We start from the raw sequence: 18,335 nt of genomic DNA on the forward strand, positions 1-18,335 counted from the left end.
TAGAAGTTTGATGTCTATTTGTTCTACGCACAAACAACTCAGAGTCAACGTCCCATCAAGTGGGACCGGTTACATATGCTTACAGGCTTTTAAACACTTGAACTCTGATAATCGCAGCTATATTTTTCTTCTACACTTTTCACAACACACTACTAGAGATTTCAGTTTGAGCCTAGCTTTATAAACTCTCCCAAATAAAATATAAACATTAAAAGTACAAGATATTTCACTTATACTAATGAATCAGTTTGTACTCACATCCTACTGTGAGATAAACAGCAGAAGAGATCAGATGTTCATGTCCTTTAACGGCACACCTGTAGTCTCCGGTATCAGAAAGACTGACTGACTGCAGATGAAGCCGATTCACTGTCACTGTTCCTTCAGGGAATATCTGTGTGTTTCTGTACCAGATGAATGTTGTTTGTTCAGGCAGAGAGCAGCTGCTTTTACATGTCAGAGTGACTGAATCTCCCTCTTTCACACTCTGCTGTGTCTCCACCTGCAGGCCTGACACAACAACAACATCAACAACAACAACAACAACAACATCAACATCAACAACAACAACAACAACAACAACAACAACAACATCATCATCAACAACAACAACATATTCACTGTCATCACAACATCAGCATCATGGCAATGATACTAAAATAATAACGTTAAAAGACTAAAATGAAGCAGGTCAGACAGCAGTTACATAATATATTGCTGGATATTTCTGTGGCACAGATGATAGTGATTCACTTCTGATATATAAACAGCTGCTGTTGTCATGGAGACCTGAGTTTGAGTCCAACCTCCATCCATCACTCCCTCCCGTTTAATCAAATACATTCAATTATTAATAGAAAAGGTTTTGTGTTTTATTTCTGGGAGTTCACTAGTTTTACCTGTGACATCAAGCCAAGATCCAGGAATCACTGTCCATCTTTTACTCTGATGATCTGTAAATCTGCAGTAGTAGATGTGTTTATCAGCTTCTGTTACATTCATCAAAGTGATGCTGGAAGTGTCTTTATCTTCTCTGTTACACTGAATCTCTCCTCTCTTCTCTGGATCTGAACACAGATCTGGTGATTCTCCATCATTTACAACAGGTTTGGTCCAGAAACCTTTTACGAGTTTATTACTCTGAGGATATGTTAAAGTACAGGATATTGTCACTGTTGATCCCTTTAATGCACAAACATATGAAGGGCTGTAATTCACTCCCCAATCCAGCAGACCATCAACCCCTGAAACACAGAAATGAGGAAAATAATTAAAGAGGCTTTCAGCAGCAAATGCAGAAATTTTTCATTGGGTTCAAGCATGTGGTAAATTTCCAAGGATCAGCATTTCCCCTAAAAGTGATCGGGTCACCATTGTTGAGAATCATGCGCTGATTGTTGATGTCTGTGTGTGTCAGCATAGGTTACGTTTTGGTGTTCATGTTCGTTAAAATCTTCTAACTGATTGTTATAATATTGCTGGATCTCACGCTGCAGTAACACAGGGTTTGTGATGTGAATGTATTAATGGTACAACACAATTGTAAGATTCAAAAGACATCAGTGAATCAGTCTAATGCATGATGATTATAAAACCATCAACAGGTAACCATCATCACCTGGGGCTCGTTCTTCGTACGTTGCTTATTACATCCGAGATCAAATGACACATCCAAGATGATTTCATCGTGCTAATCATGATCCGGCTAATTGGGTTCTTCGAACTCACCTGTTGTTTATGATTAGTATCGCTGGATTGAGTTATCTGAGATAATTGCGCGTTCATGAGCTGGCTTAAAAAGGGATATGTATCGATAGTAGAAACATTGATCAGCAACGCTGCTATTGGCTGCTCAGCGTGGCCAAAGAGCGTGCTCAGTTTTTCTCCTCAGCCGAGCAAGAACTAAAAGTTTATTCGGAATTTTAATGTTTAATCAAAACGCCAGGGAACACCTCAAAGTCTGCAAAGGCCAGGATAGAGGGCTGGCAAAAAGTAGTAGACAATTTAAATCCGTTAGAAGTGGCCATGTTAGAGGTTTTTATTACTTAATATCACCTATATTTTTGTATTTTAATAATTGCATAATTACTTTGTTCATTGTAATGTCAGAGTCACCACACTAGAACATGGGAGCAAATAAAAGTGAAGTACAAACATATTCTACATAATGGTAATTTTTAGTTATAGCAGGCCTATAGTCTCTTTTATAAAAGGCACTGTTAAATTAATGGTTGTCTGTTTATAAAAGCAACCAAGAAAAAGGCTGAGAAAAAATATCTTAGTAGACTACACTGTAAAATAATTTTTGCTGCATTAAATTAAGGCTGTATAGTCATTTCAACTGTTAAATCTTGAGTATGAATTGCTTTGACTTGTGAAAGTGAAACCTGATAAACTTATGTTAATGTAAAAATATGAGTTATTGATCACATTTTTCCCCAGTGTAGTTCATTGTAATGACATTGTGTTTTCCTCTTTTGTGCACTTTTACAAAATACACCAACACTTGTATCTGTTCCCAAGAAAGTGGTGGCTGAAATATGTGCAGTAAGTGGACATTTTCTAACTTTCCAAAGGAAAGAAAGTATAAGACTTTGTAATGTCCATTTGTTTCCATTGCACTGGACAGTGAATAAACCCTCTCAGATAACTGTCATATGGAGGAACTAGCCTACCTGCAAGTGCATAAATAACTTAATATACTTAATTTATACTAGTATGCTTTATGGCTGCAACATAAATTGCAAGATTCCACATCTACAGAAAGGCCCACAGAAGAGTCTGCACAGACAGAGCAGACATAGGCCTACAGGTGGGCAGTGTATAGACAAATTTTCCTTTTTATTTGTTGCATGAGGCATGTGTCTAATATCTCTTTTTGCAGGCACTTGACCACTGGCTTTTCTTTACAAAGAACAATTGAAATAAAACTCAAGGAACTAAGCATAGGCTATTTGTCTTTTATTAAACATTTAATGAAAAGTGTTTTTTTGGCAGTGTTGTGTAGTATGGCACATGCAACAATGTCACAGGCCCTGTCAGGTGTGCAACCCTCAGACTTTTCAGACACTGAAATCTTCCCTTTAGTTAACCAAAGTTCATTTCATTGTGTGCCCTTGTCCTGGCTATGCTGCATTGTAACTGGTTTGGGTCAGGGAATGGGGTCATAAAACACCTGTCTGCAGGCAGGAACATGTCATAATCACCTATGAAAAAATGCAGTTCTGTTAGGATCAGCATAAGTGTATGTAATACAGTGAGCTTGATATTTAATTGTGGAACTTTCCTTACCACTTTCAAATAATGTGCATGAATGTGAATTTCTGAAAATTCTTAAGTCATGCACAGATCCTGGCCATTTTACTTTCACATTTTTGATATGGAAGATTTGTCAACTGCCTTTTTTATTTGATATAATATTATTAATCTGGAATATTAAGATTAAGAATCACAATAGTAACTGGGCTGCACATTTACATTGTGAACCCCCTTTCTGTTCACATAATCCCCTTCATTGAGGCCTTGATGGCAGTCTATGGTCTATAAACCTGAGTGACATATACTGTAATCAGCATGGTCATGATTGCATGATCTTCATAAAAAAATATGATAGCCTAATAATAAAAAAATAAAATAAAAAAAACTGCTTAAAAAACTGCTTTACAACATTGGGTCTTAAGTGGCTTGGAAATGCCACAAAAAACATAAAACTGTTTTGTAAACCTAAAAACGACAGACAGCACTTTCCATCAAGTTCTCCCCATCTCCAATAGTGTAAAGGAAAGAGCCACTCGCAAATAATCTTAGGGCACAGTGTGTGCTGTAGTTAAAGCCCGACTCTGACAAGTCGAAAATAAATGTGCGTTTCCAACAAATTAATAATGTAAACGACAATCTCACGAGTCACGAGAAAAAATATATATCTCAGAAAGTGCACTATCGCGCTGCGCTGGACTTCCCGTATCAGCTCCGCTTGTGAAGCCGCGATTTAATCCTGTTTACATGAAATAAGCCTGCTCGCGAGCAGGTTTAAGTTTGCGCACCTGTTGCTATGACAGCAAGTCCAGGATGAGCTTCGAAGAACCAAACAATCCAAGATCATGCCAAATCGTCAACAATCAAATCCAGCTAACTGAGTTAGCGACGTACGAAGAACGGGCCCCTGATCTCATATCACTTTAGCTTTCTTTGCTGCTGCAAATGTGTTTGACAAACACACTGTCACAGCGGCCAAAAAAGACAAAAGAGTCAAGAGCCCAACTAATGGAAACACTAATCACTGTTATGGTGACTTCAAATGAAACAGAGTTAAACCTCTGTTAATTCTCAATAAAAACTTTTGTAGACGTCTGACAGAAATAAAGTCAGTCTGGTTAGTAATAAGTGAAGCTGCCCACCAGAGTTGTATAGTCCAGGGGTCAGAAAGTAAAAGTCCTGCCATAGTTTATTCCACCCATGAACTCAGTCAGCTGATTTCACTAATTAGTTCTCTCTCCTGTCTGAATTAGCAAATCCAGGTGATTGGAACAAAATTCTGAGCAGGACTTTTACTTTCTGTACCTGGACTTTACACCTCTGGAGAGAACAGAAAAAGAGACGAGCAGAAACACAAGAACTACAACTGACTTCAGCCACAGTCTCAGATGAAATCCACTGAAGAGAAAAGAACAGAGGTGTAAAGTAAATCTGTGAAGATCTCAGCAGAGGAGGATTAAACAACTCCACAAACAGCATTACCAGCTTCACTTATTACTAACCAGACTGACTTTATTTCTGTTAGAACACCTTATTGAGATGTGTGTAATTTGAAGTTACCATAACAGTGATTAGCATTTCCATTAGTTGGGCTCTAAACTCTGATTATATCTTTTGTGTTTTCTGGCAGCTGTGACAGTGTGTTTGTTAAACACATTTGCAGCAGCAAAGAAAGCTCAGTTTAATCAGGACAGGTGATGTTGGTTACCTGTTGATGGCTTTATAATCATCATGAAGTATCGTGCTCCACTGATGCTTTTCAAATCTAACAATTGTGTTCCATTAATATTTTCACTTCACAAATCCTGAGTTATTGCAGTATGAGATACAGAAGTAATATAGAAATCAGTTAAAAGAATTTTATAAACTTGAGTGCTATAGCTAAATCTACTATGACAAACATCAATAATCAGCGTATTAATCTCAACAATGGTGACAATCAAAAGTACCTTGTTGCAATGCATGCTGGGTACCAGCATAGTACAAAACTCCCAGCATGCATTGCAACATGAATAAATTATGCAGCTGAATTGTCCTATTATTTTGTTTAATTTTAAATATTTGCTTTTATTTTTTGCTGTTGTTTTTGTAGTGACATTTAGTAGCTTTTTTGTAATGTTCAGAGTTGATCAGTTTATCTGAATATTTTTGATTGTCACCATTGTTGAGATTCATACGCTGATTGTTGATAAGTGTGTGTGTCACACTGAAGATAAAATTTTTGTTCTCATGTTTGTTCAAATATTTTAACTGATAGGTATAATACTGCTTGATCTCATGCTGCAGTAACACAGGGCTTATGATATTGATATATTAATTGAGCAAAACAATTGTATTACACAAATTATATCAGTGATTCAGGCAATAACATCATGATTAAAAAGCCATCAACAGGTAACCATCATCACCTGCCCTGATTAAACTGAGCTTTCTTTGCTGCTGCAAATGTGTTTAACAAACACACTGTCACAGCTGCCAGAAAACACAAAAGATATAATCAGAGTTTAGAGCCCAACTAATGGAAATGCTAATCACTGTTATGGTAACTTCAAATTACACACATCTCAATAAGGAGTTCTAACAGAAATAAAGTCAGTCTGGTTAGTAATAAGTGAAGCTGGTAATGCTGTTTGTGGAGTTGTTTAATCCTCCTCTGCTGAGATCTTCACAGATTTAATGTCTTCTTTTCTCTTCAGTTGATTTCATCTGAGACTGTGGCTGAAGTCAGTTGTAGTTCTTGTGTTTCTGCTCGTCTCTTTTTCTGTTCTCTCCAGAGGTGTAAAGTCCAGGTTCAGAAAGTAAAAGTCCTGCTCAGAATTTTGTTCCAATCACCTGGATTTGCTAATTAGCAGTTTTTCAGACAGGAGATAGAAATCAGCTGACAAAGTTCATGGGTGGAATAAACATATGGCAGGACTTCTACTTTCTGACCCCTGGACTATACAACTCTGCTGCCCACTAAGCAAAATTATGTCCAAAAGACGTCTTTTCAACGTCTTTGTTACAAAAGTCGGACGTTGAAAAGACGTCCACTGAGGAGCCAGAATGAAAGTTGTTATGACGTCTTTTTTTGACGTGTTCTGCACGTCCGATATAGACGTTTATCGAACCTTCGTACAAGTTTAAAACTAGTTCAGATGTGGCCATTGTGGACATATTTCAACATCATTTATGGTCTCATTTAGACATAATTACTTTGACTATTGCTGTCAGATGATCTTAGTGAGAATTAACAGAGGTTTAGATGTTGATATTTGTTTAATTTGAAGTGTCACCATTGTGGCGATCAGTTTTTGCTTCAGTTGGGCTCTTGGTCCCCTTTCCTTTTACTTTAACTTTTATTTGACTGCTTTAACTGTGTGTTTTTAAAACACAATTGCTGTGGCAGAGAAAGCCAATAATAAGTAAGATCAGCTGTTTTCAGCATATTGATGATGATGAAATCATCACAGAACAAGCATCTAATGTTGTCAGATGTTTTGGCATTCATAACCACCAACCTTGTGGAGCTGCAATATTGGTGCCAAAAGCATTAAAATGATCACTTATTTGAAGGTGTATAAAAAGCATGTGCACATGATGTTTTGAGCAAGTGTATCACGTAGTCACACACAGACATCAAGATTTTGGATATGAATCACAACAACGGTGACAATCAAAACAAAAAAGCTTGGGAATTAAGGATGAGTTTTGTACTATGAAAGCTACCCATCATGCATTGCAGCATGAATCTTTTATTTTATTTTAAATTGTCACCATTGTTGTGAATCATATGCAAAATCTTGATGTCTGTGTGTGACTATATGATACATTTGCTCAAAACATCATGTGCACATGCTTTTTATACACCTTTAAATAAGTGATCATTTTAATGCTTTTGGCACCAATAATGCAGTTCCACAAGGTTGGTGGTTACGAACAACAAATATAAACACAAAACATTAAACAAAATATTAGATGCCCATTTTGTGATGATTATCATCATCAACATTGAGCTAATAACACCTCAAACTTTTTCTAGGCTTTCTCTGCCACAACAATTGTGTTACACAAACACACTGTTACAGCAGCCAAAGAAAAGTTAAAGTAAAAAGAAAGGGGACCAAGAGCCCAACTAAAGCAAACACTGATCACCACAATGGTGACACTTCAAATTAAACAAATATCAACATCTAAACCTCTGTTAATTCTCACTAAGATCATCTGACAGCAATAGTCAAAGTAATTATGTCTAAATGAGACCATAAATGTCCACAATGGCCACATCTGAACTAGTTTTAAACTTGTACGAAGGTTCGATAAACGTCTATATCGGACGTGCAGAACACGTCAAAAAAAGACGTCATAAAAACTTTCATTCTGGCTGCTCAGTGGACGTCTTTTCAACGTCCGATTTTTGTAACAAAGACGTTGAAAAGACGTCTTTTGGACATAATTTTGTTTAGTGGGTGGTAATGCTGTTTGTGGAGTTGTTTAATCCTCCTCTGCTGAGATCTTCACAGATTTAATGTTTTTTATCTTCAGTTGATTTCATCTTAGACTGTGTCTGAAGTCAGTTGTAGTTCTTGTTTTTCTCTTTCATTCAGTGATTCTGCTTGTTAACAGGCTTATTAAGGCTGAGATGACTCCATATTTAATATACACAGATTTTGTGGCTCAGATAAGGTCCAGTTCTGGTTTATTTCTTTACTCCTGGCTGACATGTGGCATTGCTATGGCCTGCTTGTGGCCCAGATCTGGCAAACAGGAGCGGTCCGCCCAAGGGCCGTCATTCCACGCTGCATGTGGGCCAGATCATCTTTCCACGTGTGCCAGATGTGGGCCGGATCTGGGACGTCCCAATGTTGCTATGTGGGACTTAAGACCGAATACACGGGTCCAATAATGATTCATCCTTCTCTTGTTCTTATTCTCTTGAGGCATAATTGACTGTTTACGAGAATACTTGCTGAGACCGGTATTTTGACATCATTATGTGTGAACGCGAAAAGAGGAATCAGTTCGGAGTTTGTGCGCTATCTGAAACGCCTCTCTGTGTGTGTGTGTGTGTGTGTGTGTGTGTGTGTGTGTGTGTGTGTGTGTGCTTCAGGTGTGTGTGGCTGTGCACACAGATAACAGTGTGCGAATAGCAAACTAAATGAATCTAGCGCTTGAATGGTTTAAAATCTATTGAATGTGGAAACCAGCAAAAAAAAAAACACTCGCAAATGATAAACTCCACGAATCAAATGCGTGCCGAACCGTGGGGGCCGGTCTGTCCTTATCACAGATCAACAACGATCCATTTAAACCCTAGATAAAATAACTTTATTCAACAGAAATAAATATAATCTCTTTCTTTGTATCAACTCACATTATTTGTTTAAATGAACTAAAATTTTAAGTCAACCAGATTAGGCAAATTTATGTTAAACAAGAACTCCGCTCGCACCAGTGGACACACATCGTGAGAGACGGGGAGGAGCCGATTCCTGCCGTCGTTTTCATATGAGGTTTAAAGGGGACTGAGGCCATCACAAATTCGTGTACAAGTAGAAAAAGGGCCAAGTGATGTCCCTGGTACCGGCAACATGTGAGAAGTGCCGGTATACGCAATAAAAGTGAGGGTACGCTACAGCTTAAAATAGAGAAGTGTGTACCAGCCCACTGCGAGCGCTGAATATAGCAGAGAAACTAGAACTGCATCAACAAGTGCAGATACTGCCTTTTCATCAAAGCAGCGTAAAGAAGTCTGAACCTTCTTTGGCCCATTTTCATCCTGATCACAGACTCTTGTTAACCCCCAAAACTCAGACATAACAGAAACGCGTTTAAATCCCAACACAACAACATTAAACACTAACAGATATCCCGCTATATTAATCATGTGCAAAACTCATAAAATAACACTTCATTTTAACATTTACTCTCCTATCAGAGTCTGAAGCAAAGCATGAAATCACTTCATTTAATAAACTTAACTGTGAGTTTGTGAGGGATGTGCCAGAAGCCTAAAGCCAGTGATTAGTGTTTCCATTAGTTGGGCTCTTAACTCTTATTATATCTTTTGTCTTTTTTGGCTGCTGTGATAGTGTGTTTGTCAAAAATTAACACACAGCAAAATCCCCAGAGTTAAATTAACTCTGCTCAGAGAACATTTGGTCCCTCTCTACAGAGAGTTAAAATAACTCTAAACAGAGTTAAAGTTAATGAGATACTTAAGTGATTAATTAAGTGATGATTGGGCATTAATGATGAACACCTGCTGTTAACAAGCAGAATCACTGAAGGAAAGAGAAACACAAGAACTACAATTGACTTCCAGCCGCAGTCTTAGATGAAATCAACTGAAGACAAAATAAAACATTAAATCTGTGAAGATCTCAGCAGAGGAGGATTAAACAACTCCACAAACAGCATTACCAGCTTCACTTATTACTAACCAGACTGACTTTATTTCTGGAATACGTTTACAGAAGTTCTTATTGAGAATTAACAGAGGTTTAGATGTTGACGATTTATTGAAAATGGTTGGTCACCATTATGGTGATGAGTGTTTCCTTTAGTTGGGCAGTTTGACTCTTAGCTTATTTTTTTGTGAATTTGTGGTTTTTGTAACAGTTTTTACCATAACACGTAATTTGTTGCAAAGAAAGCCAGAAGCAAAGATGTTCAGGTGATCTAGTTTTCAAACACAAAATGTAGAATGATGCGCTTATATCATCAGTCCAAAAGTGGTCATTTGATGTTAATAGATGATATTCCCTAACAGTACTCTCTTGCCACAGATTGGACATTTAGAATTTTTTAAATGCATAATGGGAGAATTTTTTTTTCTAAGACACAGACATCAAGAATCAGCATATGAATCTCAACAATGGTGACATGTTTCATGCCGCAATGCATCCTGGGAGCCATGAGTTTTATACTATTGTGGCTCCCAGCATGCATTGCAGCATGAAGCATGTCACCATTGTTGAGATTCATATGCTGATTCTTGATGTCTTTGTATAAAAAAAAATAAATAAATAATCCCTATAATGTATTTTAAAAATCTAAATTCAGAATGTCCGATCTTTGCCTAGAGAGTATTGTTAGTGAATATAATCTATTAACATCAAATAATCACTTTTAGACAGTCATGAGATAAAAGCATTTTTCTACTATCTGTTGTTAAAAAACTACATCAGCTGATCAAATTATGTGTTTTGGTAAAAACTGTTACAAAAACCAGAAACTTGCAATAAGAGTCAAACTGCCCAACTGAAGGAAACACTCATCACCATACTGGAAATACAGTCAGTCTGGTTAGCTGGTAATGCTGTTTGTGGAGTTGTTTAATCCTCCTCTGCTGAGATCTTGTTGACAGCAGGTGTTCATCATCAATGCCCAATCATCACTTAATTAATCACTTAAGTATCTCATTAACTTTAACTCTGATTCAGTTATTTTAACTCTCTGTAGAGAGGGACCAAATGTTCTCTGAACAGAGTTAATTTAACTCTGGGGATTTTGCTGTGTAGATTGTCACAGATCAGAGAAACAACGTGTAGTTATGTTGTTGTACTAAATAATGATCCAGCAGCTAATTGTGACATAGCCTTAGAGTAAAGGGTTTAGTGGTTTTTCATGTCACTTTGAATTAAAGAAGTGGCAAATTGATAGATTCATGTTCTGTTATTTTTATTAAATAGAAAAAAAGGAATGATTTAATATAGGGCAGATTAAACATATTGCCAATTTAGACAATTACACTAATATAAGGTTTGTCTATATTCTAAATTAATATGAATATAATATATTAAATGTTTTTTAATCTTTTAATCTGTGAAATATTTCTTTACTGTTAATGAATCAGTTTGTACTCACATTCAACATTAAGATAAACAGGAGGAGAGATCAGATGATCATTTCCTCTTACAGCACATTGATAGTCTCCTCTATCAGAATATCTGACTGACCGCAGATGAAGCCGATTCACTGTCACTGTTCCTTCAGTGAATATCTGTGTGTTTCTGTACCAGATGAATGTAGTTTGTTCAGGCAGAGAGCAGCTGCTTTTACATGTCAGAGTGACTGAATCTCCCTCTTTCACACTCTGCTGTGTCTCCACCTGCAGGTCTGACACAACAACAACAACATCATCATCATCATCATCATCATCATCATCAACAACAACAACATATTCACTGTCATTACATCATCAGCATCATGGTGATTATACTACAATGATAATATTAAAACACTAAACTGAAGCAGTTATATATAAACATGATGTTTCTGTGGCACAGATGGTAGTTTATTCAAAAGCTAATAAAATGTTTTTGTGTTTTATTTCTGAGAGTTCACTAGTTTTACCTGTGACATCAAGCCAAGATCCAGGAATCATCGTCCATCTTTTACTCTGATGATCTGTAAATCTGCAGTAGTAGACGCGTTTATCAGCTTCTGTTACAGCCGTCAAAGTGATGCTGTAAGTGTGTTTATCTTCACTGTTACACTGAACTCTTCCTCTCTTCTGTGGATCTGAACACAGATCAGGTGATTCTCCATCATTTACAACAGGTTTGGTCCAGAAACCTTTTACGAGTGTATAACCCCAAGTATATGTTAAAGTACAGGATATTGTCACTGTTGATCCCTTTAATGCACAAACATATGAAGGGCTGTAATTCACTCCCCAATCCAGCAGACCATCAACCGCTGAAACACAGAAATGAGGAAAATAATTAAAGAGGCTTTCAGCAACAAACACAGAAATATTTAGTTTTCTTCTGCACTGTTCATAACACACTCAGAACTTTCCCTGCTGTCACGCTTTGGCTGGTGCTGAGCCAGAGATGGACACACTCAGTGCTTTTCATATCACAACTATTCAGTGATTTCAACCACATAAAGTTCATTTTAAGTTTCAGACATTTACACAGAGCAGGGGTCACCAAACTCGGTCCTGGAGGGCCGCGCACAGTTTAGCTCCAACACACTACTGAGCGTGCAAGTTTGTGGAGGTTCGTGCTGCACACTGATGCTCTCTCGCGTTTATGTATTACACTGATGCGCACTCGACATGTGTCGTTAAAAATGCCATAGAAACTGCCTCAAGTGAACTATAAAACTGAAAAGAAAGTCACGTCTGAAAGCTGCAGTCGTTTTTAATTGGTCAAAGAGAATGGAGAATATCTCGTTATTTTTCTGTGTGTGCTTGGCACTTATTATATAGTTAATGATAGGCTATCGTTAATGAATAAATAGGAAATAAAAGTGATACATCTGTGTCACGCTATTGTGCCTGTGTGACACGTCATAGAAATAAGGTTATATATATAAATTATACCCCCCCCCCCCCAAGGCCTATGAATGAACATGAGAAAGTATGAACTTTCAGACGCCATCTTTATTTTTCTAGCTCAACTGTCACAGAATGTGAAGCTCAGGATTGTGGGATAAAGGCAGTGAAGGATACATCTAAGCTGCCTTCAGAAATCCATCAGACGAAGGAGACCGGAAGTGAAACTATTGCATTCGGACGTGCCTTGATGCCTTAAGACATTGGAATGAGTTCTCAGAAAGCAGCATTTATCAGTTTTCGGACGCAGCCCTGATGTACTGTGATGTAAGCGAATACCGCAGCAAGCCTAACCATGTCCCTTTAGGGGCTCCATAGAATGTGTTATTCATTTTCCGTGCCTTTACGAGTTCGGATTTAGGCTTCTGGCACATCCCTCACAAACTCACAGTCAAGTTTATTAAATGAAGTGATTTCATTTCAATAAAATATTACTGAAAGATCATTGCACTTCAAAGAAAAACTCATGTGAACTCAATAACTGAGAACTCAAACTGAATGAGTTCTATATTTCTAGTTCCCAGCATGCTTTGCTTCAGACTCTGATAGGAGAGTAAATGTTAAAATGAAGTGTTATTTTATGAGTTTTGTACATGATTAATATAGCGGGAGATCTGTTAGTGTTTAATGTTGTTGTGTTGGGATTTAAAAGGGTTTCTGTTATGTCTGAGTTTTGGGGGTTAATGTCCACATGAAATCAAAATTGACCATATTTACTTTGTTTGCCTAAATTGATCGTTTTTTGGTGAACAATTCATCCATGCAAGTCAATCCACACAAAAAAAAATTTTGGCCTCGTAATCTTTAATCAAAATCTGAAAATGCCCCTCCCCTCTGCATTGGAGGACCTTCCCTGATGACGTAGGTTTGATGGCTTGGTTTGGGAAACGCTTAACCACTCCCATCAAACCGTTAGTCTGTAATGAGCGAGAGATGGAGAGGAGGAGCGCTAGAGTAAAACCCTGCCCTCTGTTCAATATTCCATCTCACTGGGAAATACGTCACAACACTGGAGAAAAGTTGTTTGCAACTTCCGAAGAGTTTGCAAATTACTCACCCTCATGTTGTTCCAACCCCGTAAGACTTTCGTTCATCTTCGGAAAACAAATTAAGATATTTTTGATTAAATCTGAGAGCTGGATCACTCCTCCATAGGCTTCTAAGACATTATAACTTGCTGGCCCAGAAAATGCATTAAAGACATTGTTAATAATAGTCCAAGTGACTACAGTGGCTCAATCTTAAGTTTATAAAGCGTCGAGAATACTTTTTGTGCGCAAAAACAAACAAAAATAATGACTTTATTCCACTTTTAATTTCCTTCTCTCTGGGCCTCGAGTCTTTCCACATAGTGTAATAGCGTAGCGCGTCTGTGTTGCACGTCACCACATAGGCTCACTATTGGGCGACGCTGGTCATGTGTGTGATACGTGGTGACGTGCAACACAGACACGCTACGCTATTACACTACGTGGAAAGACTCGAGGCCCAGAGAGAAGGAAATTAAAAGTTTCATCAAAAATATCTTAATTTGTGTTCTGAAGATGAACGAAAGTCTTACAGGGGTTGGAACAACATGAGGGTGAGTAATTAATGACAGAATTTTCATTTTTGGGTGAACAAACCCTTTAACAAAGTCTGTGATCAGGGTGAAAATGGGCCAAAGAAGGTTCAGACTTCTTTACGCTGCTTTGATGAAATGGCAGTATCTGCACTTGTTGATGCAGTTCTAGTTTCTCTGCTGTATTCAGTGCTCAAAGTGAGCTGGTACACACTTCTCTATTTTAAAGGAGAACTCCGGTCAATTTTAACATTGAGCTCATTTTTTTGTACATTTGGAGTGCTGTCAGTACAGAGAACAACGACAAAAATCGGTGTTGCCTACACCATGTTATCCTCTTTTTAAAATTTGCACCCTGTTGACTTCAATAGGGCAAGTTTTAAACCTGCTTTTAGCCTCTTAACATCCTTGATGTGTCATTACAAGTGCACAGCCAATGTGAGTGATTCCTTCAGAGTGAACGCGGGTGAATCTGACTGCAGTAGATGTGAAAGATATGAATAAAAATTATGTTTATTCAGCCAGCGCTCATACCTGTATTTACATCCTGTTTTCGGTCGAAGGCCATAGTAATCGATTGTCGAGTTCACGCGCGTGATCATAGGTAACTCTGAAGGAGTCACTCACATGGCTGTGCACTTGTAAGGACACATCAAGGATGTTAAGAGGCTAAAAGCAGGTTTAAAACTTGCCCTATTGAAGTAAACAGGGTGCAAATTTAAAAAATTGACCAGAGTTCTCCTTTAAGCTGTAGCGTACCCTCACTTTTATTGCGTATACCGGCACTTTTCCCATGTTGCCGGTACCAGGGACGTCACTTGGCCCTTTTCTACTTGTACATGAATTTGTGATGGACTCAGTCCCCTTTTAAACCTCATATGAAAACGACGGCAGGAATCGGCTCCTCCCCGTCTCTCACAATGCGTGTCCACTGGTGCGAGCGGAGTTCTTGTTTAACATAAATTTGCCTAATCTGGTTGACTTAAAATTTGAGTTCATTTAAACAAATAATGTGAGTTGATACAAAGAAAGAGATTATATTTATTTCTGTTGAATAAAGTTATTCTATCTAGGGGTTAAACGGATCGTTGTTGATCTGTGATAAGGACAGACCGGCCCCCATGGTTCGGCAAGCATTTGATTCATGAATTAATAATTAATTAGTTATTATTTGCAAGTGTTTTTTTCTTGCTGGTTTCCACATTCAATAGATTTTAAACCATTCCAGCGCTAGAAGAGGCAAAAGAAAATTTAATTTGCTATTCGCACACTGTTATCTGTGTGCACAGTCACACACACCCGAAACCGAACACACACGTTACAGGTCGGGGCGAGCGCCAGCGGGCCGCCCACCCCTAGCTTGCGTACTACCCCTGAAGAGCTGACCGTGCACACGAAGGAGGCAGACACAAAAGGCAAGTGTAAAAATTCTTTATTTACTTTAAAACATCTCTTTAAAATAATTTCTGTAGTAGCTCCGACGTTCTCTTCAACAGGATTCAAATGGAGGAAGTGGATATGCTTCGCAGCTTCAATGTATTCTTTACTAAACTCAGACAGACACCATTGTTGAGATGCATTGACTGAATCTTGACGTCTGTGTGTGCCTGAGAATGATTTTGTTTTTAAACAACTTTTAAGAAATCCTTTATATTATATCAAAAATTCTGGGCATTTATGCAGATTCACAGTTATGTTGTAACCAAATCGAAGTTAGAAAGAAGGATCTTAATGAGTTCAGTGATCAAGTTCAAATGATGAATGTCATAATATAACCAACACCATCAGATCACTTTTTTTCTTTGTTCATCTGGCAGTTATAACTCAGATACAGCAGCCAAACAAAATCTAAAGTTAATCATATAAGGGTCAAGAGCCCAACTAAAGCAAACACTGATCGCCATAACGGTGGCTTACAATTTGTGATTTTCTCCTTCAGTGATTCTGCTTGTTAACATCAGGTGTCTTCAATAATGTTCAATCATCACTAAATTAATCACTTAATTATCTCATTGACTTCAACACTCTTGAGTGTGGACTCATACACTCCCAGGAGTGTTAATTTAACACTGGAGTTTTTGCTGTGTACAAAGAGCCGTAGTTAACTGACAAGCTGAGCCATATCGCATTAATTATCGCTGGCGATACGTCCGCGATATTGATGTGATTTGGCTCAGCTTGTCAGTTAACTACGGCTCTTTGTAGTAAATGCCGCTCCATCTGAAAGCAGTTGAAGGTGATTTACTACTAATCAAGGAACCGGCTTTACTGATGAGATGCGCATAACAATATCGTGCGATATATCGTGCAGCCCTACAGCTTTAGCGGCTCTTCACTAGTCTCAGACAGAGAGGAGGGTACGTATAACTCACAGCTTTAGCAGGCTCTTCACTAGCCTCGGACAGAGAATGGAGGGTATATCTCACAGCTTTAGCGGCTCTTCATTTACTGCAGTGGTTCTCAACTCCAGTCCTCGGGACCCACTGCTCTGCATATTGTGTATGTCTCCCTTATTTAACACACCTGATTCAGATCATCAGCTCGTTAGGATAGACTCCATGAACTGAACTGAGTGTGTCAGATAAGAGAGACATCCAAAATGTGCAGAGCAGTGGGTCCCGAGGACTGGAGTTGAGAACCACTGATTTACTGGATTCAAACAGGGAGAGAGATGAGTATATTTAACCACATCAATGGGCTTTCACAGCTTTTAGCGTCCTTCTGCAACGGGATTCAAACAGAGAGAGAGAGATGAATATTTTCAACCACGTCAATGGGCTTTCACAGCTTTTAGCGTCTTCTGCAACTGGATTCAGCAGAGAGAGAGATGAGTATTTTCACTAGAACCATCAATGCCTTCCGCAATTCGCTCCCACACTCGTGCTTCACTACAACCACACAAGTAATCACACGTGAATATATATATATATAAAGCACTGCAAATCTCACAACTCACAGAGAAGGCACAGGCATGAGGTCGCTGATGTTACTCAGATGAAAAGCAGCTGTGAGGCGCAAATCACTCAATGCAGTTACTGATTCTTCAAGAGAAGTTTCAATAATCATACGATTCCATACAGTTCACAGGGACGTCAATTGTTCCATAATCCAGCTAGAGTTCAACACTTATCTCACTTAAGGGGCTGACTTCACTTTAACCTCTCCCTTTTTCCTTCAGCCCATCCTTCTCCTTGCCCGGGTCCAAATCTCTCTTCTTCTTCTTCTTCTTTCACACGAATAACTCGATTCTGGCTTTCCTTGCAACAAATTATGTGTTTTAGTAAACACTGATACAAAGACCATAAACTCCCATAAGAAGTCAAGAGTCAAATTGCACAACTAAATGCAACACTTTTTTAATGGTGATTTTAAAACATATTCATAGACATATGACAGAAATAAAGTCAGTCTGGTTAGTAATAAGTGAAGCTGGTAATGCTGTTTGTGGAGTTGTTTAATCCTCCTCTGCTGAGATCTTCACAGATTTAATGTTTTATTTTCTCTTCATCTGATTTAATGTGACTGTGACTGGAAGTCAGTTGTAGTTCTTGTGTTTCTCTTTCCTTCAGTGATTCTGCTTGTTAACTGCAGGTGTTCATCACTAATGTTCAATCATCACTCAATTAATCACTTAATTATCTCATTAACTTTAACTCTGCTTCAGTGTTATTTTAACACTGTAGAGTGGGACCATATTTGCTCTGAGCAGTGTTGATTTAACACTGGGGATTTTGCTGTGTATTGCCATTTTAGACAATGACGCTAATATAAGGTTTGTCTATATTCTAAATGAATATGAATATTAATATACTTTATACTTTAATTTAATTTTTAATCTTACCATCCCCCCCAAAAAGTGTGCAATATTTCATTACTGTTAATGAATCAGTTTGTACTCACATTCAACTTTAAGATAAACAGCAGGAGAGATCAGATGTTCATGTCCTTTAACGGCACACCTGTAGTCTCCGCTATCAGAACGACTGACTGACCGCAGATGAAGCTGATTCACTTTCACAATTCCTTTAGTGAATATCTGTCTGTTTCTGTACCAGATGAATGTTGTTTGTTCAGGCAGAGAGCAGCTGCTTTTACATGTCAGAGTGACTGAATCTCCCTCTTTCACACTCTGCTGTGTCTCCACCTGCAGGTCTGACACAACAACAACAACAACAACAACATCATCAACAACAT

At 38.1% G+C, this 18,335-nt stretch overlaps 1 protein-coding gene across 2 annotated transcripts in view; it reads right to left on the reverse strand.

The window, feature by feature from the left end:
• LOC311077894 (B-cell receptor CD22-like) overlaps positions 1-18,335 on the reverse strand; it is a 184,809-nt gene that overhangs the window by 104,660 nt on the left and 61,814 nt on the right. The window contains exons 6-10 of one of the 2 annotated variants that reach the window (XM_084106537.1): positions 18,042-18,293; positions 11,593-11,937; positions 11,104-11,355; positions 900-1,244; positions 259-510 (exon numbers count right to left, since the gene is read on the reverse strand). In XM_084106537.1, coding sequence (XP_083962663.1) covers positions 259-510; positions 900-1,244; positions 11,104-11,355; positions 11,593-11,937; positions 18,042-18,293 — 1,446 coding nt within the window. The remainder of the gene's footprint in view (positions 1-258; positions 511-899; positions 1,245-11,103; positions 11,356-11,592; positions 11,938-18,041; positions 18,294-18,335) is intronic. The other variant, XM_084106536.1, reaches the window with a different exon arrangement.

Source organism: Abramis brama (genome assembly GCF_963993115.1).
Source record: "Abramis brama genome assembly, chromosome: 2".
Classification (NCBI taxonomy): domain Eukaryota; kingdom Metazoa; phylum Chordata; class Actinopteri; order Cypriniformes; family Leuciscidae; genus Abramis; species Abramis brama.